The sequence below is a fragment of the Ostrea edulis genome, chromosome 6 (assembly GCF_947568905.1).
Source record: "Ostrea edulis chromosome 6, xbOstEdul1.1, whole genome shotgun sequence".
Classification (NCBI taxonomy): Eukaryota; Metazoa; Mollusca; class Bivalvia; order Ostreida; family Ostreidae; genus Ostrea; species Ostrea edulis.
This window is the reverse complement of record NC_079169.1, coordinates 20,690,411-20,716,154: the sequence shown is the minus strand read 5'-3', so window position 1 is coordinate 20,716,154 and position 25,744 is coordinate 20,690,411. Positions and strand designations below refer to the sequence as shown.

Here is a 25,744-nt window from a genome sequence, read left to right as displayed (position 1 = left end):
CCTCATTATAACAAATCCTAACCTACTCCCTGTGGCTAGTTATTGTTACAATCAAACAGTCATACCTGATTGACGGAATAGAAGCGATTATTTCAATTCTAAAACTTATGTACTCTCATAACAGATGCCTCGGATTATAACGTGTTAGGAGTTTTGGCCGACTAAAATACTCAAATCATTAACATTTCTGGTGAAACATACTTTTCGTGCAATTTTTGATAGTTTATCCTGTCTTGATTATTAATATAAAGATGATTTTGTTCGTTTTTTAACTAGAGCGAAATATATTGAGAGCGGAGTGAATCGCTTTCCTTTCTCTATTTAATCCCAGGCGATACTACATGTCGGCACAATCTTCTGGCAGGGAGGAGGAGTGCATGCATCACATATGCAAAATTGGTTTCTGAGAATTTACTTTGTAATTATCGGGGGAGTTGCAGGCCTTTAAGAAGTCCACGATCCTACAGTCATCTCTCATCAGCCCTACTGGTATCATGTTTGAACAGTTGATGATCTGTGGATTTGAGCTGTCTCCAACTGAAATTATAGCGATTGTATCGTAAATTGTGGAGTGAAGTCGTCCATTGTGATATAAGAACGCGAAATCAGTACCCCGTCGCCTTTTGAGGTAAGTTTTATCTGGTATTTACAATTCATTCTTTCATTTTGAGGTAAGTTTGATTTGGTCTTTCATTTTGAGGTAAGTTTAATTAGGTATTTACAATTTATTCTTTAATTCTTTCATTTTGAGGTAAGTTTGATTTGGTATTTACAATTCATTCTTTCACTGCCAAATTTTCGTTGAAACCATTTCCGTACACAGCCGATTATTTTCGAATTAATTAACTAAAATATACTCCATAACACACTTTACTGCAACAGGCGTTACCCTTATAGACGGTCTAAAAAGTTTTTTGATTTTTTTTAAAATGACTAAAAGCAGTAAATGAAATGTCCCTACACCCGAATACAAATATTTCGACAGTTCTGAAGTCTTTTAAAAATACAAAAGTTTATAAAAAAATTTTTTTAAAGAATTGGTATTTGATTTTAAAATCACATCTTTTTCGTAATATATTCGAGGAAGGGGTATCCTCCGCAGAGTCTGCGGTAATTCATCGTCTTCGATAAACCGAAATGGATTCCAGATCGTTTGTTGGAGATTAAGCAACCCGTGCTCTCCTGGTCTCCGTAATCCGCAGACACATTCAAATACCACTGTTCTCATCAAATAAATACCAACAGAACATCATCTAAAGTTTAATCATATCTATACTGTAAAAATTACATGTTACGTTTTCATATCGCAGCTGGAATCTCGCTAACAGCGGTGCACAGAGACCATTTGTTAATACTGCGTGATGGTCGCTCTGATCTGAAGATCGACTTGAAGATTGCTTGTTGTGTTACATAAAAAATGAAGATGGGAGAACATGTGTTGTTTTATAAATAAAAAATGATGTTTTCATTTGTCAGACATTATTCTCTTAAAACACGCAAATTGAGTAAAAAAAGAGAATCGTTGATGCCATGCAGACAACGGTTTTGGGAGAATAAAGTGAAATGTAGGAGGGGCATTTTTATAAACGTTCTTCAAACGTTTTTCAAGATATCAATAATGAATAATAGGAGAAATGAGACGGAGTACCTTCCGGGGCCAGACACACGCGACATGCCCAATTGCACTTCACGTACTAAAACTGTCACGTGTCTTGCATTTTGTACTTGTGTGTGTAATGCATCTTATTCCTTTATCTCAGCTAATGAACAATACAATGATACTATTCCCAAAAGGCCAAATCCTCACCCACGTGGCCGGCAGTGCTGAGATGTTTCCTGCCGATAGTAGGTCACTTATTTCGCGAGATCTTCATTTTCACGTGGATACAATAAAATAAAATGAATAAATATTTATTCGGTATAGGCCTATAAATACATACAAACATAAATACCAAGGATAACCCATGAAAGCTCGAAAGCTTATTTCCAATGGGGTCCTTAGATGCACGGATGTTTGCGCTAGGGAGTCATTTCTGTGGGAGGAAACCGGAATACCCAGAGGAAACCCACTTGTCCGAGCGGGCGACCGCCATACCCTCTCACATACAACCACTGCCGATCACGGGGATCGAACTCGGGTAGCAGCGTTGAGAAGCGAGAGCACTACCTCTGCGCTACCCAGACACCATATGAAGACGACACCATTTTCATTTTTTTTTTTTTGTAAGAATATAAATAATTTTTATTTGTGTGTGACTTTAGGAATGGTGCAGTTATTGCATGTAATACATATCGGGCGAAATCAAAACCTCCTAAACCCTGTTGTTATAACTCTTCAAAACCAAAAATATTTTGTTTCATCTTTTGATTATATTTTTCTTAATCAATATTTATATGACTTATTTGTATAATTTTATAGGCATGTAATTGTAGGCGATGGTTTATAATCCGTATATATCATTTATCCGTGTACTCTTTCATGAATGAAATGAATGAGCTACACACGAAAACCAAAGAAAAGGTCTACTTACCGATTTATTTATATACCTTGTGATCACGGCAATTCTGTGGAGCATTCATTTTGTTATGACAGCTTTGTTTGTTGAAGAAACAAGCAAGCTCCTGATCTCTCTCTCTCTCTCTCTCTCTGAGCGCTACACAATGCTACCTGTATATTCGTTACAGTGGCGGGTTCAGAGGGTCCGAGTCCCAGTTTTTTTGCCACAAATTTACGAGTAAAACTCCAGATTTTTTTTCCACTCAAACGGCTGAGTATTTTGGCTAATACTTGTATTTAACATGTGCCCCCCCCCCCCCCCCCCCCCCATTTTTTCCCGAAAATCCTGGATCCGTCACTGTCTTATGTAAACTAAATGATGAGTAAACGTTTATTTCCCATCTTTTTGACTGCCGATTTTAATCAATGATATTTGACCATCATTTCGCTGATCTCAAAAAAGATTCCTCACAGACCTGTATAAATAGTATACCATCTTAATATCATGTTTGACAAGCTTAACATTCTATACAATTATAGTATATAATCCGGGTTACGCATTTGTAACCATTAACAGCAGTAATTTGCATGACCTTTCACCCCCTGAGGATTCGGATTAGAATACATTTATAGGTCCTCAGTACCCCTTGCTTGTCGAAGAAGGCGAGTAAATGGGACAGTCCTTCGGATGAGACCGCAAAAACCGAGGCCCCGTGTCACAGCAGGTGTGGCACGATAAAGATCCCTCCCTGCTCAAGCGTCGAGCATAGGCCTAAATTTTCTACATGTAAACCACCAGCAATGGTGACGTCTCCAAATGAGAGAAAAATTCTCTAGAGGGACGTTCAACATTATACAACAAATCAATCATTACCCCTACTTACTGGAGTACACTAAGTCAGTCAGTTCATTTTCTAAAGACCACCAGGGTGGTGAGCAAAGTAAACCATATTCCTATCTGTGTCACTTATATAGATATGATGGACTCTAGAACACCGATTAAAATGATAGATTTAATTTTTCGCACGTGTTGCACGTGCTTTAACAATATACACGCGCGGTGGATCTTAGCAAACTAAGACAGATGAAACAGACGAACAAACACAACTCTGATTGCCTTTGAATTGAAATATAACTTAATTGCACGTGCATAATAATATTCAATACGACCACGGACAGTCGCTATAAATCTATCTAATTAAGCAAGTGCTAGAGACCTTTATTGATTAAACTGTTTAACATTGCGTTATGAATTTTTTTTTTCCGGGTGTTGCTAAAACGCGGAACTGCAGACGGAACTGCAATGGAAAAGGTTGTATGCAATAATGTTGTAAGGAGGTCAGCATTTTAGGCTAATTATGAACAAGGGAGAAATACAGGGAACAGGAAGTCACTCTGAATCCAGCGTTTCATATACTTTATACTAATGCATATGTAATTGAAAACCATTTTACATGTAACTTATTATGAATAATATTAATGGTACCTTCACATTCACGGATTTTTCTTACGGATCCTTACGTATTCCACAAATCCGTAAAAGTACACGGGTTGTTACGATTTAGACACGGATACCGACGAGTGATTTATGAATGCTTGCGACTGACTACGAATCGGAGATCCGTAAGGAATCGTAAGTAAAATCCGTGAGTGTGACGGTGGTATTAATCGTAAAGTTTAAGTATGTTCTCGTAAAGTAATCGTGTCTATACATAACGCGCTCGTAATGACTCTGAACAATCCGTAAAGCGATTGTAACCCGACGTGAATGAAATCGTAAATATCACTTAGGCATTCGTAATAACCCGTAAACAACTCGTAAACTATCCGTAACATATCGTAAAGCAACCGCAAAGATTCGTAAAAAAAACCCAACTTTTTACGAGTGTTTTACGGATTCTTACGAGCAGTTTACGTGTTCTTGCGTCCAGCTTACGATACTTACGGATTGTTACAAAATATTCACGGGTTATTTACGGGAAATGAAATCTATGGACAATCGTGAATTTTTTTTTGACATGTCAAAAAATTAGTCTGGCGCATGCCCAATCTGACTAAAGTACAGACCTATATTTTATATATATAAAATAATATAGGTCTGTACTTTAGTCAGATTGGCGAATGCCTGACCCAATTTCCGCTACGCTAACGGAAATTGGGTCAGGCATGCGCCAGACTAGTCAAAAAATTTACCCCATTTATTACGGATCCCTACGAGTGTGCGCGATTTGTGACGAGTTATTAAGGTAGTGCTCTACATCGTCATAATGGCTGACTTCCTTTAAAAACATGGATGAAAAAATCGATATCAGCAATATTTAACTTTTCCTTTTCCATATAAATACATAGCCGAGTAGATCAGTAGGTTAGAATACCGACTGCTGAACTGTAGGTCGCAGGTTCGAGTCCAGCAGGGGTTTTGAAATTTTTTACAGATTACCTTCTACTAAAACTGTATTCTTTGACAAAATAAAGTAAATTTGAAAATTTTCAACTTCAAAATATTGTACAAATCCTCCACTTTTCATCCACATCAAATTTTTCTGGTGTAGCATACCTCCTTAACGGATAACGACGAGTGATTTACGAATGCTTGCGATTGACTACGAGCCGGAAATCCGTAAGGACTCGTAAGAAAAATCCGTGAGTGTGAAGGTGGTATAAGGAGACGCCTGTGGGCACCACCCCCTTTTACCGGCGGCTTTGTCATTTTTTAACACACGCACTCCCCCGATAGTGACTGTGTTGTTTCACAATAAAATGAAAAATTAAATAAAATAAATATACTGAAAAAAAAATTAAATTATAGTTTAACCCCTTTAAAATGTTATAACTTTAGAAAAATATTTTATGAGCCTATCCAATGAATAAAGGGTTTTCATACGTACATACACACACGTGCCCCAGCGCGCGCGAAAACAACATCGAAAAAGATAAAATAACTTTTGTTTTCAACAATTTCCCTCCAACATAGCCTTTTTAAATCGAACTTGCTTTTAATCTAAACTAAATATTTTAAGATAATCAAATTTGAATTTAGTTCCACATTTTTGTATCGCATCGAATTCGTTTACGAATACTCAAAACAAACGAACAGGGATCAAACTGTTTTGCGTAATCAGTTTTCAGTTGTACATGTAGTCTTCCAACGCTGAGCGGGGCACGTATCGGCATTTGGAGTTATCGTTCCTTACTCTGTATAATGCATTGACAATTTTTTCAAAAATGAAATTTAATCCGTGTCCTTGTAAACTTCATTACATGCCTGATTCGCTCAGTGATGGTCTTAAACTAACTAGATAGCACGCTGCAAGCGCTTTAAGTTTTCTTCTTTATGATTTTACACTAAAATTAAAATTCTTTGCTACCTGGAGCAAAATTTAAGATTCCAACAACCTGATTAGATTACACCGATCACCTAGCTTGATGTATTGATATATAAAACCTCCTCACGAGCAAGTTCGCACGTCTTCACCCTGTTGAGTTACGACAATATTACTGGGGCGATGGTCGGGTCTAGCTCAACTTCATACACAGTTAATGACCCATATCCAACGTCTTAAGTGACACGAAGTTAGAATGTCGGATAATACAGGGGTCGATGTCACCCTGCTAAGATCAACTTCCCATGAATACTACCTCAGTATTATCTGTATATCTTCAAATTTCTTCATCGTTTCCATTAAATATTGCCTTTCACTATATTCATCATTAGGTGGCGGGTAAGTCGGCTTTTTAACTGTAGTTTTCAATAGTAAATGATTAATCTTTCATCCTTTTATAACCGCTGTAATATGTTGAGATTTTCCCCATACCTCTCTCTCTCTCTCTCTCTCTCTCTCTCTCTCTCTCTCTCTCTCTCTCTCTCAATCTCTCAAGAATAACTGTATAGTAACTCTTCCACGAGGACTAAATAATGCCCCCCTTCAGGGTGTTGGTTTGGATAATCGCAAATTTTGAAACAGGAGTATATTCAATTCACTTTGATTTAGTATACGCATCAATGAACGCTGTACTAAGATGTCCCCTTGTAAAATCACATGTTTTTATATGACCATCATCTATTGTAAAATAGCATTCCCTTATATTTACATTTCCCAATGCACTTCCTTAGATGACAATACTGATGAAATTGACATTCCATTTCTTGTAACACGAAGTGTGTCACGTGATCAGTTTTTTTGTTTGTTTTGCGTATGAATACAATCACCGCTTCAAAATTCAGGTACTTTCGCCTGACTTTTTGTTTATGCAATGCAGTGGGAGATTTAGACCCCCCTCGCCACAAATTTAAACAAGAGACGTTTGTAAAACATATATGCCCCCCCCCCCCCCCCCCCCCCAGTGCAAAATTGAAAAGAGTTATACACATGCATCATTTAATTGATAGTAGTATCACCAATTCAAAATACTGAGCAGACAATAATTTCCTATGTCAAGAGTGGATTGACCAAATTACTTTAAAAAAATCAATAGGGGCCATCTACATGTACTTCTTATACTGTACCAGTGTACCAAGTTTGGTGTCAATCAAGCAAATAATTCATCTTACTATGTCAAAAGTGACCCTTGACCTTTGCCATATGACATCAAAATCAATAGGGGTCATCTTTTCCAAAAGGTATACCAGTGTACCAAGTTTGATGTCTGTCAAACAAAGGGTTCTCAATATATTGAGCAGACAGTAAATTCCTATTTCAAGTTTGAACCTTGACCTTTGACCATGTGACCTCAAAATCAAGAGGGGTCATCTTCTTTAAAAGATATACCATTGTTCTAAGTTTGATGTATGTCAAACAAATGGTTCTTTAAACATTGAGTGGTCAGTATATTCCTATATCCAGTTTGACCTTTGACCATGTTACCTCAAAATCAATACGAGTCATCTACTCCCTAGGATGTACCACAAACTCCCCGTCGAGGCCTCATTACGTCACTTACGTATAGACCCCTCCTATGTGACGCAGTACAATATTTGTATATTGTGAGTCCGCGATTATCACGCGGGTATATGACACTAAAGAAGTAGTTCGTAGTTAAAGGTTTGAAGATAATGACACTAAGAGCATTAATATTAAAGTATGGATTTTATTCTAAACATAAAATGATCAAAAGATCATTAAAAAGTAGGAAGACTCTGTTAAAATTATGGCGTAAAGTAATGGACTTTATGTTTACGTTCTTGTTTTAAACTGTTTACATTAGACGTTATGTTTTTCGTCATTCTACAGTGACGTCACACGGTATACGCGCTTTAGAAATCGCTATCCCATAATGCCAAACTGGAAGAGTTTGGTTTGTGAGCAAACGAACTCTGGCGGAAGTTTGGGATACATGTACCAGTGTACCAAGTTTGATGTCTATCAAGCAAAGGGTTCTCAAGATATTGAGCAGACAGTATATTCATACCAGGGCCGTAAATTACATGGAGGCGGAGGAGGCAGCTGCCTCCTCCAACTTTTGAGCCAAAAAAAATTAAAATTTAAAGTTCATTAGAATTTATGTTGTTTCCAATAACTAAGAACATGATACCTCCCTTAAAAAGCATTCCAAATCTTTCTTTTAGAATTAGTTAGTAAAGTAACATCTTAGAAGGCCCTAGAATCAAGGATTTTGCACGAAACGTGTTCAGTGTGCCCAGACCCCCGCCTAATTTCCTGCCTCCTCCAAATTGAAGGTTAATTTACGGCCCTGCATACGTTTAGAGTAGATTGACCTTTGACCTTTTGACCTAGAAAAACTGTAGGGGTCCTCTTCTACTCATAACTAACCTACATATGAAATATCATTACGATCACGTGAGTGGTTCTCAAGATATTGAGCGGACAACATGTGATCTACCGACCGACCGACAGGTGCAAAGCAATATGCCCCTCTTCTTTGAATGGGAACATATAAATAGAAATAGTGCAAGTAAAAGTCCAGATTGGCACCCAAAATGGCTGAGTATTTTGGCTAATTACTCTACTTTCACATCCATCCCACCCCCTCCTTTCGGAAATCCTTATACTAAAATATAGTATAGAGAATATTAGAGATATTTAGTATAAGGAATATTAGTGAGATTAAGTGTAGGGAATATCAGTGAGATTATAGGTAAGTGTAAAGAATAGTAGTGAGATTGACTCAAGGGAATATTAGTGAGATTGACTCAAGGGAATATTAGTGAGATTGACTCAAGGGAATATTAGTGAGATTGACTCAAGGAAATATTTGTAAGATTGACTCTAGGGAATATTAGTGAGATTGACTCAAGGAAATATTAGTGAGATTAAGTGTAGGGGATATCAGTGAGATTTCAGGTAAGTGTAAAGAATATTAGTGAGATTGACTCAAGGGAATATTAGTGAGATTGACTCTAGGGAATATTAGTCACATTGACTCTAGGAAATATTAGTCACATTGACTCTGGGGAATATTAGTCACATTGACTCTAGGGAATATTAGTCACATTGACTGTAGTGAGATTAAGCTTACGAAATATTTTCAGTAAGGTTTTATGTAGAGATTGATTAACGTATCGCGAGACCCCTCCGCCATGCAAGGGGAATAACTGACGCTCCTTCAAACATAACGTGTAGTCTATCAACATCAGCTGAGCTGTCTGTTGTTCCAGATGTTAGTTAAATTGAGTGTACATAATATTAGTGAGATTGTGTGTACAGAATACTAGTAAGATTATGTGTACAGAATATTAGTGAGACTGTGTGTTAGGAATTTTAGTGAGATTGTGTGTACAGAATATTAGGGAGACTGTACAGAATATTAGTGAGATTGTGTGTATGGAATTTTAGTGAGATTGTGTGTACAGAATATTAGTGAGATTGTGTGTATGGAATTTTAGTGAGATTGTGTGTACAGAATATTAGTGAGACTGTGTGTTAGGAATTTTAGTGAGATTGTGTGCACAGAGTATTAGTGAGATTATGTGTACAGAATGTAAGGGAGACTGTACAGAATATTAGTGAGATTGTGTGTACAAATTATTAGTGAGACTGTGTGTACAGAATATTAGTGGGACTGTGTGTATAGAATATTAGTGAGACTGTACAGAATATTAGTGAGATTATGTGTACAGAATATTAGTGAGACTGTACACAAGGCCAAGTAAAATTAATTAGTAGATTATCATTCCCGCCCGCCCCTCGAAAATTGCCCCGCCCCGATTTTTTTTATTTTTCAAAATTACGATTTCCGGATATTTTATGTCCGGTCCGGTATCGTAAACGTACTTTGTTTTACTTTGCCTTTTAGAAACCCAAATACACATGTAATTATGATTTATAAAGCCTTTTCTCAATGAGAGAAGGCATTTTCGAGGTCAAGAATACCATGGCGAAAAATAAAAAATAAAATCTTCCCACCCGCCCCATTTTTATGTGAAGTTTGAATGATAATCTACTAATTAATTTTACTTGGCCCAATATTAGTGAGTTTGTACATATAGAATATTAGTGACATTAAGTATGGGGAAATTATCTAAATAGTTTGTGGTAATGATAGTGAGACTGAGTGCAAGAACATTTCCCTTAGAGTACTGTAGTATCCCTTTGTAGGTTTGTTTATGATATTGAATGATGTGGTCACGCGGAAGAGGGGTGGGGGTGGGGGGTAGGGGTAACAAACTGTAGAAAAATCCTTAAATTCAAGTAAAGGGGTAAAAAGACAGCGGATCGTCTTAGCCAGTCATACTATACCAAGAGCTTAATACCAATAAACAACAGATCTTACGAGGGATTTTGTAGTGACCTTAAAGTTAACTGGGGGGGAAATTTTTGCATTTAACGTAGTTCCACACTCCTGTGACGTCATAGGGTTTTGCAAAGTCAATGATTTAATGATAGGAACATAAATTTTGTTGGAATCTTTTTCAATAGTTATTGTAAAAAATCTTGTTAGCCATAAAATATTTTAAAATTCTTAGTTATATTTGAATAGTCAATGATTTGTTTCAAAATATTGAATCCAAGGACAATAACTCTGTTTTCATTCAATTATTTATCAAGTCCATAATGCGATAGATTTCCTTTATTTTTGACAAACATTTTACCAAGGTGATAAGGAATCATTATCTGTGTCTTTTCATGAAACTACATAGAATTTTAATCCTGAGTGATTTTAAATAGCTCAGCTGTATGGTGCCAGACTTCAGTTTTTGATGGGGGTATACATAATCTGGAAGCTATAGATTTGAAATTATTAAGGAAAGGTATGGATTTTTTCCCATGAATAACTATAACAGATGTAACTCTACTAATATAAACAGAAAAAATGATATGTAAACCATGCTATAAGGAAAATGCGTCCACATTTGTTTGTTTTTTAACATTTTGGGGAATAACGCTAATTCAATAATTTTGCACATATTATTCTAAAACTTGATGAACATATTGAAAATGACATGTGTTTTAGTTATTGACATGTTTCCCGATAAATATATGCAATTCAAAAAATATTTTGTAGTTTTTATATTAAAATAACAACAAATAACTGTTTCCAATGAATTTCATAAAAATCTACATCGGGGTATATGACTTTAGTGGTGTATGTAATGAAAATTAATATGGAAACCCTTAACTGTTTTGCCTTTTTTCATTACTCTGAATGTTAATTTATTGATTCCAAACAAAAAAATGCTACCTAAACCCCAAAAATCCAGGACTAAGGACCCACCTTAAGCAATTTCCAAAAATCCATCATGCATATGATTTTCTTTTATGAAGGTAAATGAAGAAAACTGACAAAGTTTGGGGACACAAATATGTCTCTGTTCATCCCAAATTCACCCCCACTCCCGGGTTTTTTTTTTTTTGTTTTTTTTTTTTTTTTTTTTTTTTTTTTTTTTTTTTTGTTGTTGTTGTTGTTGTTGCTTTGCTAGCCCCTGGTTGATTGTATTGAAAATATTTAATGAAACCATAAAGATAAATCCTGTTGAAATGCATGGCATTACATGAATTCTAATTATATATCTATTTTGCCTTGAGACACATTGTCAACCTCAGCCTAGACCGCATTTCTTCCAGTTAATCAAGTTTATCTGATGCCTTAATTTACTTATCGTTATCACATCTGTCAGTCTGTTCGGACATGAAGGAGTGCGTTGAATTGAGATGTGTTAATTTTGAATCAGACCTCATTTTCATTATGCAAAGTCACTGCATGAAAAGATCGCTATCAGACCTTGAGTGTGCAGCATAAATAACACATTATCCTGCCCAGCGACGTGTTACCGGAGAACATATCTTTTCACCCCTTTTTAGAGAGCACATCGAATTTCATACCCTTGTCAAAGAATTTTATGGAAATTGGAAAATGTCAAAATTAGTAACAGAATTTCGCAGAATCTAATTGTATATATATATGTGCATATAAGTTTGAACAATGTGAGATTATGTGACTACTATTTGACGTTGTTCAAGTTAAGTTCATTTCTATAACACTACATTATTAAGAACATGACTGTCTGCGTATGCTCAAGGAGGTTGTTTTGTTTTGTTTTTACATTGTACACATTCCTTTTATACTCGTTGGTCCATTTTTGAGAACGTTAGAAAAATAAACTGAAAGAAATATTACTTTAAAAATTCCTCTGGTTTCAAACTTGTTGAACTGTTGTCATCAACAAATGTTATAGAATTATGTAAACTGAAGAAAAAAAATCTTTATAAATGTTTAAAAAGAACAGAAAATTAATACCATCATAAACGATTTAGGAGCTTATCCTCACTATTGTTATTGTGGATGTTTATTTTTAGGGGGGGGGGGGGCTGGTCTGATTGGATTTAATTCATGATTAGAAAATTTGTAATTGTGTTTCTTCGTTTTATTTTGACTCTCCTTCTTTGCCTTAATAATATAACACACTGAAAATTATTATGTATTTTTATACATTTTTTCCCCATGCATATATAGGGTATTTTAAACCTATGAACTGTATGGTTTATAGTGATAAACGACACAACACATGTAAACGTAATATAGAATGCTTTGTTTAGCGGATAGTCTAACTTAATTCTAGATCTAATTGCTTCTTAATACTGTGATACCATGACAATCTAATCAGTTCATTTTCATCTCTCTCGGGAATATGAATTACAGCTAAACAGATAGAGAGTTTATCGATGTCTAAATGTCTAAATGTCCAGCTAGGGTTGTATCGAAAGTTCAATACTAGTAAAAAAAAAAAAAACATGCAATGGCCGCTGCTTTAGATACGAAAAAAAAAAAAAAAAAAAAAGAACTAATGACTTGATTTCTTGTCGTAGGATTATTACTTAACAGACATTTTTATCATTATATAATGGGGACACTAGTTTGCTTTCCTTTTAATTTTTAAGTTTTGTGACCTTAATGAAGAGCTGGTATCAACATTTTACGACATGACCTTTTTCCTGCAACAGGAAACGTTTGCGTTACGACGCAGTGATTGTCTGTAGTTGTGCTCTTTTTGTGCGTGTCTCCCCAGAGAACGTCAATCAGACTGAAAGCATCCCATTAAAAGAGAAATGAATTCCATCTGGGGCTTTTGTCATCTTATGGAGTCCAATGACGGCAATAATTGTAGTAACATTGTTATGCGTATACATGCACATGTACATTATTTTATCATTATCTTTATTCTAACACCCCTAAAAAATCATCGATTGAATATCACGTCGGCAGGGAGTTTAGTTTTTTTTTTTTTTTAGAACGTAGACAGTGTATACTTTGTAGACTTATCATCGCACCAATTACAATTCACATCTAGATATTGAACTCACCGGTTATGATTATTGGTCTGAGAGTAGACACTATTTTATTACTCTGAGAGTAGACACTACATGTATTTCATTAGTCTGAGAGTAGACACTATTTTATTATTTTGAGAGTAGACATTATTTCATTAGTCTGAGAGTAGACACTATTTTATTATTTTGAGAGTAGACACTATTTTATTATTTTGAGAGTAGACACTATTTCATTAGTCTGAGAGTAGACATTATTTTATTATTTTGAGAGTAGACACTATTTTATTATTTTGAGAGTAGACATTATTTCATTAGTCTGAGAGCAGACATTATTTTATTATTTTGAGAGTAGACATTATTTCATTAGTCTGAGAGTAGGCAGTATTTTATTATTTTGAGAGTAGACATTATTTCATTAGTCTGAGAGTAGACATTATTTCATTAGTCTGAGAGTAGGCATTATTTCATTAGTCGGAGAGTAGACATTATTTTATTATTTTGAGAGTAGACACTATTTATTATTCTGAGAGTAGACACTATTTCATTATTCTGAGAGTAGACACTATTTTATTATTTTGAGAGTATACATTATTTCATTAGTCTGAGAGTAGACATTATTTCATTAGTCTGAGAGTATACACTATTTTATTATTTTGAGAGTAGACATTATTTCATTAGTCTGAGAGTAGGCACTATTTTATTATTTTGAGAGTAGACATTATTTCATTAGTCTGAGAGTAGGCACTATTTTATTATTTTGAGAGTAGACATTATTTCATTAGTCTGAGAGTAGACACTATTTATTATTCTGAGAGTAGACACTTTTTTATTAGTTTGAGAGTAGACACTATTTTATTATTTTGAGAGTAGACACTATTTTATTAGTTTGAGAGTAGACACTATTTTATTAGTTTGAGAGTAGACACTATTTCATTATTCTGAGAGTAGACACTATTTATTATTTTGAGAGTAGACACTATTTTATTAGTTTGAGAGTAGACACTATTTATTATTCTGAGAGTAGACACTATTTATTATTTTGAGATTAGACACTATTTCATTATTTTGAGAGTAGACACTATTTTATTACTCTGACATAACTTTAGACACAAGTCCAACTTACGATGCTTTCACTTTATTCCTTCTTTCATTTAACAATGATATTCATCCATTCTTAAAATTCATTATTTTACATCTTGTTTGAAGATACGTGATACAAAAGGTCTACTTCTGTGTATACGGGTAAAATTTCCCAGAATTACAGAGTGTACCGAGACTGGGAACAGAATAGTCATTCTATACATAGACATGCTGCAGTGGAAGTCTTTTCTTCTGGCGGAGTTCAGTATATTCTATATCGTCATTTTTTAATTCCAAGATCATATCAAACTTTGGAAGGTTTTCCGAGATTGCGTAACTGGGACACTTCAATAGGTTTAAACCCCACTGCAGATATTTACTGCACATAACAGGTGTATTTCTATACATTCTTTTGTTAATATGACACGGCCTTGTGCATTAAAGATGCACAGAATAATTGGCATACACGACCCTCTGTTAATCAATTCTTTGGTTAGATCACATTTGGTTTTCAAAGTGTAAAGACATCTTAACACTACTTCCTCGTAATCAGATGTGGATTTCCCCCTAAAGTTTTCAGTATTCGACTTTTTGAAAGTTTTGAAAGGCACTTCCAAGGAGAACAGGACGATAATATTCCAAAAGGTGGTATCGATAGATTTGCCTATAAAGGTAAGAGGAATTTAATGAAAAAGTACGTCATTTTGTATAATATTAGTTAGTTTAAAATATTTAACAAATTCATAATGCATTGCTGACCTTCATTCAACGTGGAGAATATACAATGAACCGTTATATACATACAATGTGCACACACACGCACACACATTTCACTTTATTTTATTTGGATAAAAATTCCCGCCCCTACCCGGGGTTGAACTCACGACCAGCGGAACCAAATCTCCTATACAGCATTTGACCAGCGCGCTAGACCGCCGACCATCTAGGCAAGTCAAGTATATGTAGCTTAGCACGCTGGTCACATGTTGCTAGGAGAGTTGATTCTGCCGGTCACGAGTTAAATCCTGGGTGTGGGTATCCAAATAAAATAAAGTGAAATTTTCTGCGCTTTATATTAAATATTTCTTCAATTAGAACGGATATTTAAGAGTTCATGCTATTTTGTATGTATGTATGTATGTAATCCAGAAATATGTATTTCAAAAAGTATAAACAAGTAGCAGTATAATTAATTAAGAGTGTACTCGCCACTAGTTTCTTGACTTTTTAAGGAGTATATTTCATATAGTTACATTATGAAAAGTTAAATTATCCCAAATATCTAAGCAGAAAATGTCCATTTTGGAAATCTCCGATGTAAAACATTTTTTATCATAAAACCTTTCTAATATTTTTGATGATCAGCTTTCCCATTTATGAAATATAATTATGTCCTAATTACGGGTTGGATACCTCAAGTAAAACCAAATCATTTATAAAATGATCAAGACGAAATTTTGCACCGTAACTAATCATTATGAAACACCAATGTCAAGATATGCGCATTTTGACATGTATTCCAATCAATAGCACGTACCTTACATGTCATCAATAGGTTGTTTTTATGGCGAATAGGTAAACAACTCGAATACGGAAGTTCTGTTACTTATTTCTTTAATATTCAACAAACCTGCCTACTGAATACATATTCTAACAATGTATTTAAAATCTTGCCTTACAATTTCGCTATGAGCTGAGTGCATATTGCTAAATTGTGAATCTCAGCCTAGGTGTCCTGGTGCGGCGGTATCGTTTCATCTTGTAATTATTAATTCATGAGTTACGCAATAGACCTAAGAAAAACCCACAAAAATTTAAACTCCGTACATTGTCAATTCTCCGGGACTACTTTCCCCTACAAGTTGTAGCGTAACGGAATATACTGAGCTGACTGAGCTAATATAAAAACCATCAAATTAAGACAACGGAAAGGACAGACCCGGTTAGAGCGACGTTATCGTAATTTAAACAGTCCTACATTATATCAATAGAGTATAGTTTTTCTTCATTGTCTTCTGGGTATTGTTGTGGTACTAATCTTTAAAATCAATTTCCAAAGGTTGTTTAACTTGTTCGGTTTACACAGCTGCACGTGTGAGAATATTTCACTCATTCCACAAAACACCAATGAAAATGACGCACGTGGGAAGGGGTTCTATATATATGTACATGAATAAGCGATATGCTTTTGGGACTAGTATCCAGTTCTTTTGTCTAATTGGTAAAGTATGTTCAAATCAATATATGTTTATCTTGACACGAATTTAGGATATCAATAATTATTTCAGAAATGACAATTTTGAAATAGATATGATTCTTTCTGCTTACATATAGGCCTACAATTTTAGATTTTCAGTATGTTTTTCGTCATTCATTACATACACACCTAGTCGTTCCTCTCACATACTACCAGAAATTCCAAAATGTTTGACACTTCAAATCACATTCTGACAAGAACGGTGGAACAGATTCGCTGCTTAATGTTACGCCTACGTCAAGATTTGTTAAGTGAATCCCCTAAAAATATTGCTAATTTGAATTTTCTTTCCCGCAAATGTTCGAGAGGATGTGTCTTAATTGGGGGCAGAAACTCTTAAAAATTCACTTTTCCATTTTTGAAGGTCATTGTGAACGCATTTTAAAAACATGTTTCGTCCTAGTTCAAATTATGGAGCGCAGGACTAGCTACAATATGAATTTCTTCATCTAAATTTTGGACTAAAGCCAAAATTGCATGATTTGGCCCTGTCAATCTTTGAAAATAAAACTTTATATTTATAGAAGAAATCTTAAGGCAGACTTTAATTAGAAATTATACTATTAATTTCCATATCGAGTTTTGTGCAGGAAACAGCACGAGTGTAATTATATGCATTGAAACCGGATGCGGTATGGCAAAAATACCTATTTTTGATAGAAATTCTTAACTTTATTTAATAAATCTTTATGGGCGCCACTCTTGAACCACGATGATATTTTATATACGATTATATCGTTATCTTAGAAATATTGTGTATTAGTTTCATGTTGGTTCACGTGCGGCGCCATATCTTATTTGATGATTTTGAATTCTTGAAACTTGCCTAGAATTTTCCAGATTACCGATTTAAGTGGTTAAATTGGGCATGAAATTTGACGTTTTAATTGTGTGTTGTCATGTTTTGAATCAAACAGTAATCAATTCAATATTAGTGTTGATTATCACATTATTTATCGAATCTCACTCGGGTTACGGTGATCGAAGATAGGGAATTCCCAATGCGATAAAAATAGATCCATATAACAATAATGGCTTCAAAGCTATGACATTATGAGACTTTACTATGGTATTTTTTCTAATATTAGATGAATTAAGCAATTTCATGTACTCCACTCAAGGTTTCCTAAGTAAACATCCGCACTAGGCCTAGTGAACACTTTCCAAAATCTTTGTTCCTCATAAATAAAGCCAGGAATCATGAAAAATGGCCCTGTTTCCAAAATTTAAAATCTTTTGGAGGTCAAAAGGCTACAAAATCTGCTTTCTAAAACAATTAATTTTATCCGATTTCCTCTACGCGCTTTCTTTCTACGGGCTCCTAAATATAGCACTGAAATGAATGCATTTACATTGTAACGTCATTTTGACGTCGTTGCATTGCTAAGGTAGTTAATTAACTACATTGTAAGTCAATATTTACTCGAATGGCGTAAAGGAGAAAAACTGTGTCATTCAATATTATTAAGTTCTTCATTAAATTTCCTCGTGTATATAATCAACAAGTTGTTTCATCAATAAAATAAGTATTCAATGAATTCCTACACCAAAATACCGGTAATATATATGCAATATTCAATAGATAGTTGCATCGATACAGTAAACACAACTGTTATACATCAATATAATTTATATATTATTAGATCAATATAATCTATAATTTGTTACCAGGTCGAGTGTGATATGTTCCTTTATTGTATTTCGTCATGCATCAGCGAGAAGGGACGTGAAAATCAAAACAAAAAGCGTTTCATGTACTATGATAATGCACACTCAAAAGTTTTGATGTAAAGGTGTCTGATAAATTGTGGAAAATGTTATATCAGAGCAGTTTTGGGGGGGGGGGGGAATTGTTGCAATCATGCCCCGGAATCGGAAAATGTCCGATTGATTAAATGACGTTGACATAATATGGTCCATTATATGGCAACTAAATGATTGTAATATATCCCCCCGCCCCCAAAAGTCTTTCGGGTATAAAAATGAGAAACAATGTGTCATTTCTGTATAAAGTATATAATGAAAATTAAGATTTTTATCATTTTATTTTTTTTACCAATATAAACACTCTCACGTGCATGGCTGGAGAATAAAGGTTACTAAAATCTGCTGTGTCATACACTCCAAAGAAAGTGCAATTTCACTTCATTGACGTCAATTGACGAGCAAAGGAAGCAACCAAATATGAAAGAACAGATAACGATTGGGTTGTCTCATCATTAAACATGCATTGTAAAATTTCTAATAAAATCTTATGTTTAGGATGAAATATTCTAAAAGACAAACACGAATACAAACATTAAATTCATTTTGTACAAACTAGATCTTTTCTCGGAATTACGAGAAAAATTACTCTTAATGAAAGTCCCTCTGTGAAAAATTAAGTGACTTTTAATTCGTAGTTCTCATATTAATGAGATCATTACCTTGGTAATTCAATTACTAGATTTTCGGGTTATTTAAAAGATTTACTTCAAATCTCCATTTCAATTGGAAAACAAACTGCAGATATAAGATAATAATCTCGTAATTAAACGATCTTTTATCGAAATTACGAGATCTTTTTTTCTTAATTACGAGATAAGGAAAATATTCAATTATTTTTTTTTTTCAATATTCTATGATATTATGTGTGGGTTTCCTTTTTTTTTTAAATTGTTGTTAATTGTAATTTGACGTCAAAACTTTTGAAATATTCATTTTGCAAAATACCTGTTTATAGCAACTGCGTAGACAATATCCATATTGTAACTACAAATCGGTGTTTCTAACTACATCATGCTCAATGAATCTGAAATTGAACGACTTTAAATAATTGGGAGGGGGTTATCAAAAAGTGATTGTCAATGAAATTGGTCATTTTCGACGTCATATCACCGGTCACGGTACTAGATCAGTGGTAGAGCGTTCGCTTCGTAACCGGGAGGTCACGTGTTCGAGTCCCGCTCGTGCCATGGCCGCGTCAAACTTAAGACATTAAAATAGGTACTAGGTAGTGAAACGCTCGGATTTAGAAGTGAGAATCACTGGTCTTACGGATATGACTTTAAAGACAGGCGTTGGCACGATAAAGAACCCTCACTGCTACGTCCTGGGCGTTAAGCATACATGTACATGTAGCTCTAAATCTATGGTACACTGTACTTCACCTATAGCTGATGACGTCTCAATAAGAGTAAAAAATTCTCAATGGGACGTAAAAACATCAATCAATCGACGTCATATCACAAAACATGGTGCGAAATTAGTGTTAAATATCTTCATGGTTTGTCAGATCAAAGACTTCACCTGAATTGTTGCTGATTTATGAGGCCCAATTAGGCCAAAACGTGCATTTTATTTTAATTTCAGCGATGTTGATATACAATGCATTTAAGAAATAAATATAATACGCCTCTTTAAATATGCCGCTGTGAAGCGTTGCAGTTCGTACCCATCGTGCACAGTTGTATTTTCAAAATGATAGTTTCTTATATTTATATTCTGCATCCAGTTCTGTCAGAATCCCCAACTGTTAAAACAGACGTACTATATTTATCAAGATTCATACGCGCATTGTTCACAACTGAAAAGCATTCATGAGAAAATAGCTATCGTTACAATTGGAATAAAGATACCAAAGGCAAAAACATTGGAAATGTAGATAATACGGAATGCGATGTAATGTAACTTATTTGTGGCTGTATATCTACCAGGTACGCAAAAAGCTTTTACTTGTGTATCTCAGGTAATAGTTTAATCAGTATCTTTGTCAAGGGCAGACAACTCACCAAAATATATACATGTCAGAGCAAAAAGTTCACAAAGGCGAACTCTATCAGACAACCGAAGCTGGGTAATGTGTGTATAAGTTATGATAAAAGGAAGATAATGAACAATGATCAATTTATTAATTTCTGTAAAAATACTCAATTTTGTTAAAACAAACTTCATGATAGGTTGACTACGTTAAGGACACTTAGGATTAAAAAAGCTACAGAAACCAAAGACAATATTGACTCATCAATGTACGAGTACTTTTATTTCGTAGGGGTGCTGTTATATTTGTTGATCTTTGGAAATATGATAGTTATAATAGATATATAGATCCAAAGTTTTCAGTCATGCTAGTACTGCTGCAATTGTCTCCTTTTTTAATATCACGGATTGTAATTTAGAGCAACAACAAATGTCAATATTTCCATTTAGAGGGTAGTAACTCTTTGTAGTGAAAGATTTATATTTTTTTAATACTACACCATCATAAAATATGAATTAAGAGCAATTAGATATGGGTTTTCGAATGTCGAAAATCGTATTTGGTTTCTAAACCGACAAGTGTCAAATCAAAAAAACATATCTGAGGGATTGATTTTAACTTTATACAGATGAAAATTCCGAATCAATGCAGCGGTTGTTTGAAGCGTTTGATTTTATTCACCGCTAGGTAGTGGTCAGTGTTTATGGCGGACAATGTAATTTGTAAATGTCGATTCCTTAGTCAATGGTGGATTATTTACTGCAAACGAAAACTTCGATTTTGCAATAAAAGACACAAAGTAGACCCTTTAGATACTAATCTAATTAATAATCGTATTGTCAGCAGCTAAAAGTATCATCTACTTCTAACAACTTTGATGCCGGAGATAAAAAAAAAAATTGAACACAATTGATTTGTTTTATTGGTACTGAGAGCGACGCGTTAGAGGTACGGCTAATTCATCACGTGATGTCAATTTGAGTAGCAAGCGTTGGGGATCATCCGTAGTGTCACAGAGGCTTTTTACTGCTGTAAAGTTCATCATCCGCCCTCGGTAATTACAACAGCCATATCAATGAGGTCTTTCAATATCGCATGTCCTGTTCTAACTTATAAAAAGCAAACCATCGGACGCATCCCGTGTACAAAGTGATTTTTAGACGATGGGATGGCTAGCTTGCAACAGTTTTGAAATTTTATGAACAAAGTGAAACGGTAATGGATTCTCCATAGACCGGAAGTGAATATATAGAGCAAGTGGCTAATGGGGAGTTAGGACAATTAAGGTGACGTCATACCAAGGTCTCATTTCATTACAGTTGAATCTGGAACTCATTATGCTACCGGCCCTTGAAGGTTTTAGTATTACACTGTAGACCTAACTTTTGGGAAGAGCTTTGCAGGTTAGATATTCATTTGGTTTTCTTGCCGTTTTTATTCCGTTTTGATTCGACTTTTAGAATGTTTGATTATTACTTTTATGTATAAGACCACATTTCTCCTTTACTGAACAAGAACACGACACCCTTGCAGCACAATATGCATGTTATTGCATTTCATTTTATGGGACATCGCGAGTTGCGCCATAGATATCTTAATTCATTTGAATGTTCATGTAGACATTTTTTTCAGTATTTTACAAAAATACATCGGAATGAAAGACAACATTAAAATATCAGATTACTCAAACAATATGAATATACGTGTGTGTTTCTAAAATCACACCGAGTCTCTTTCCTTAATTAAGTGGTATCTTATTTAAACCATCTCCCTCTGATATTAGATATTGTAGAACGTTGTAGAATTTATGTTTGGTTTCTTTTAGGATGAATACCTCTGGTTCCCCCGAAGTGAACATGACCAATACAAATGAAACCTGTCACACCTGGTTAAAAGCGGAACTAGGAGGATCGTTTGACGGTGTGACTATTGAAGAAATCAACACCCAGTTAATGAGACGGAATCTCGGGGGCATCGGTCTCCTCTGCATATTAAGCTTCATCGGACTGATAGGAAACGCGCACGTGCTGTGGATATATCTCCGCCAATTCGCAAAGTCCAACTACCGTGTATATGTCATTTGGTTGGCCATGCTGGACATCTTCAACTGCGTCGTGGTGGCGCCGATGGTGGTCTCCTACCTGTTTTTCCCAGTGACCTTTCCATCGGAAATTTATTGTAAAATGTTCCGCTTCTTTAATTATTTTGCAGCAATAGCTTCTACGTCGTCTCTGATCTCGATCGCTGTGGACCGATACAAGGCTATCTGTAGTCCCCTGAAGGATCAGCTGACCAACAAACAGGCCAAGATTTTGTGCTTCATGAATGTAGTGGTAGCCTTCCTATTGTCGTGGCCAGCTCCGTTTTTGTACGGCTTGCGGGATATTGAGACCGGTGTACCGGGCCTCACCGGGTACCGGTGTTTTACAGAGCAAAAATTCGAGGAAAAGAAATACCAGATTTATTACAACGCCTTATTGTTGCTTTATTTCATACTAGTCTCAACAACCATGGTCTTTGTGTACATTAAAATCGGCCGTAACATACATACTCATTTCAAGTTTCAAGAGACGATTCGGCGCATGTCTGCACGTAATGTAGATGAGATCAAATCCACGACGGGGACCGGAGCTCGTCGCTCCACCATCACGCTTTGTGCCGTCACTGTTGCTTACATTTTGAGTGCCGTGCCACATCATCTCCTGGCCGTGATGATTTTCGTAGTGAAAGGTTTCGACTGCAGTCTCTCGCTCGTTGAGTCTCAGGTGTATTACACATTTATCTGGTCGTACTTTGTCAACTCAATGGTGAATCCTTTCATTTATGGAATAAGAGACCGGAAGTTTCGAACTGCTGTGAAGCAAATTTACAAAAGGTAAAAACGAAAAATATGTTTACCAAAACTTGAGACACCATTGTTTTGAATATACATAGCAATAGAAAAGATTGTTTGAAGTCAATAGATTTTGCTTGCGAAATATATTGCCAAAACATTTTTTGTAATATTAGTGTATCAGATACACGATATTTATACAGAAATACTGTCGGGTGCACTTTGCTCTGATATTTTGTGATAATTATGTACTATGTGATCTCCACACAATGATGTAGCGAATTCTGCTGATTGTGTAATTGTTACTGTCAATATTTATAAAAATCGATGTTCGCTCTCTCAAAGTGAGGTGAAATTGAAGTATATGTACTCGTTGTTTTAATGAAACTGGATATTAGTTATTTTTTATCATAATGTACATTGGTATATTTTATGATGACCAAACCATACATGTGCCAGCATACATGTATAATTCTGTGTAAGATTTTGTGTATGTGCACGTAAATTTGTTTGTAAGATTGTGTGTACGTAAATTTGTTTGTAAGATTGTGTGTACGTGCACGTAAATTTGTAATATTGTGTGTATGTGCACGTTTTCTTTGTCAGATTGTGAATAAGTACACGGGTATTTATTTGTAAGAGGATGGGAACGTGTATGTATATTGAATTTGCAAGATTGTGATTACATGCACGGATATTTGTGTAAAAGATTGTGATTACATATTTGTTTGTAACATCGTGTTACAGATATTTGTTTGCAACATCGTGTTACGGATATTTGTTTGTAACATTGTGTTACGGATATTTGTTTTTTTTAACATTGTGATACGGATATTTGTATGTAACATTGTGTTACAGATATTTCTTTGTAACATTGTGTTACGGATATTTATTTGTAACATCGTGTTACGGATATTTATTTGTAACATTGTGTTACGGATATTTGTTTGTAACATTGTGTTACGGATATTTGGGTTTTTTAACATTGTGATACGGATATTTGTATGTAACATTGTGTTACAGATATTTGTTTGTAACATTGTGTTACGGATATTTATTTGTAACATCGTGTTACGGATATTTATTTGTAACATTGTGTTACGGATATTTGTAACATCGTGTTACGGATATTTATTTGTAACATTGTGTTACGGATATTTGTAACATCGTGTTACGGATATTTATTTGTAACATTGTGTTACGGATATTTGTTTTTTTTTTAACATTGTGTTACAGATATTTGTTTGTAACATTGTGTTACGGATATTTATTTCATGCATTTGATACTTGAATATGTATGCTAATTAGATTTTACTGAACACTATCTTGAGCCCTTGACTACTGCTAGTTAATAAAGATGATGTTGTATTCGTTAAAAACCATCAAAGCTATCAATTTGTTGAAAGGGTACAGCGTCATTGGGTTTGATTACTAGTATATTGGTAAATCACAAGTTATCCTGTGTTTATCATTTAAAAATGAATTCGTGTTATGAACATATCCTCTGTGTCACGTGACAGAGATTTACACCGACTCACTTTTCAACCACGAAGTCTGAGTCCTAATCTAACAATGAACTCAGTTTACCAGGAATTCAAGTTAGTTAGAAAATATATAGTCGCGTAGTCATTTTTTCTTTTCGTTTTTTTTATTCTTTCTTTTTCCTTTTTTTTTTTTTCATTTGGTATCCTTCTCTGTATATGTGGCATTCTTCATTCCAAACAAAACAAACTGCTTAGCATTAAGTGATGCACACATTTCAATTTTCGTCTGAGTTTGAAAATAAACATGACTGACAAATTCTGTTCTGTGAGTTTAGCTTTAGCGGGGTCTGTGAGCTATCGCTGAGACCAATGGGCAAAAATGATCACTACATTAAGTCTAAAAGTGCTACAAGGATTTTGCAAGTTCTTCAACGGTTTACAAGTGCTACAAGTTGTAGTGGTGCTACCCCCTGTCACGACGAATAAATTTTACTAATTACTTCACAAGAAACAATTGTGTGATCATTGCATTTTGAGTTTGGATAATAAAGATATGCCAACTTTACTCTTGACTTTTAAGTTTACTAAAATCCATATAACGAATTTAGACTTGTGAGCAGGTGGAATTGATGATTCTATGTAGCCGATGTAAAAATTGCAAGGAAAAATTCGCAGTGATTTAACTTGTAAGGTAAATAATCAAATTAAGCTTCGTCATTCTGATATCAATAAATCATAACTGAAGCACGAAGTGGTGATTTCTTTCAGTATGGCTTCCGACTACATACATGTACAGCTGTTATACGAGTTGTTTCAAACAAATCTTTATAAAGTGCATTCTCCATAGAAAAATGTGTAATGCAGATAATATACTACAACAGATCATGATTTAGTTCATACAGTATACTTAAGAAATATATCTCGGATTTTGAAAGTATAGGAGATGCCCGGATATACTTTGACCCTCTTCACACCGACATATTGAATGGAGCATGTTGGCACTCCATGAAATATATTCCGTTTTGAAGAGGATTTAGGTATATATCATCTCAAATTCTTTCAAAATCTGAAAGATATTTCTTATATTTACATTGAACCATTTCCATTGTATATTGATGATAAATCCT

At 34.8% G+C, this 25,744-nt stretch overlaps 1 protein-coding gene across 4 annotated transcripts; it reads left to right on the top strand.

The window, feature by feature from the left end:
- Positions 1 to 25,182, top strand: LOC125646168 (substance-K receptor-like). 4 transcript variants are annotated; one of them, XM_056142052.1, is made up of 3 exons: positions 1 to 628; positions 21,620 to 21,703; positions 22,126 to 25,182. In XM_056142052.1, the coding sequence occupies exon 3, from the start codon at positions 22,127 to 22,129 to the stop codon at positions 23,177 to 23,179; it is 1,053 nt and encodes a 350-aa protein (XP_055998027.1). In that variant the 5' UTR covers positions 1 to 628; positions 21,620 to 21,703; position 22,126; the 3' UTR covers positions 23,180 to 25,182. The 4 variants fall into 4 exon arrangements, with proteins under 4 accessions (XP_055998027.1, XP_055998026.1, XP_048728301.1 ...); XM_048872344.2 differs by lacking the exon at positions 1 to 628 and adding an exon at positions 14,522 to 14,976; XM_056142051.1 differs by lacking the exon at positions 21,620 to 21,703.
- Positions 25,183 to 25,744: the final 562 nt, after the last annotated feature.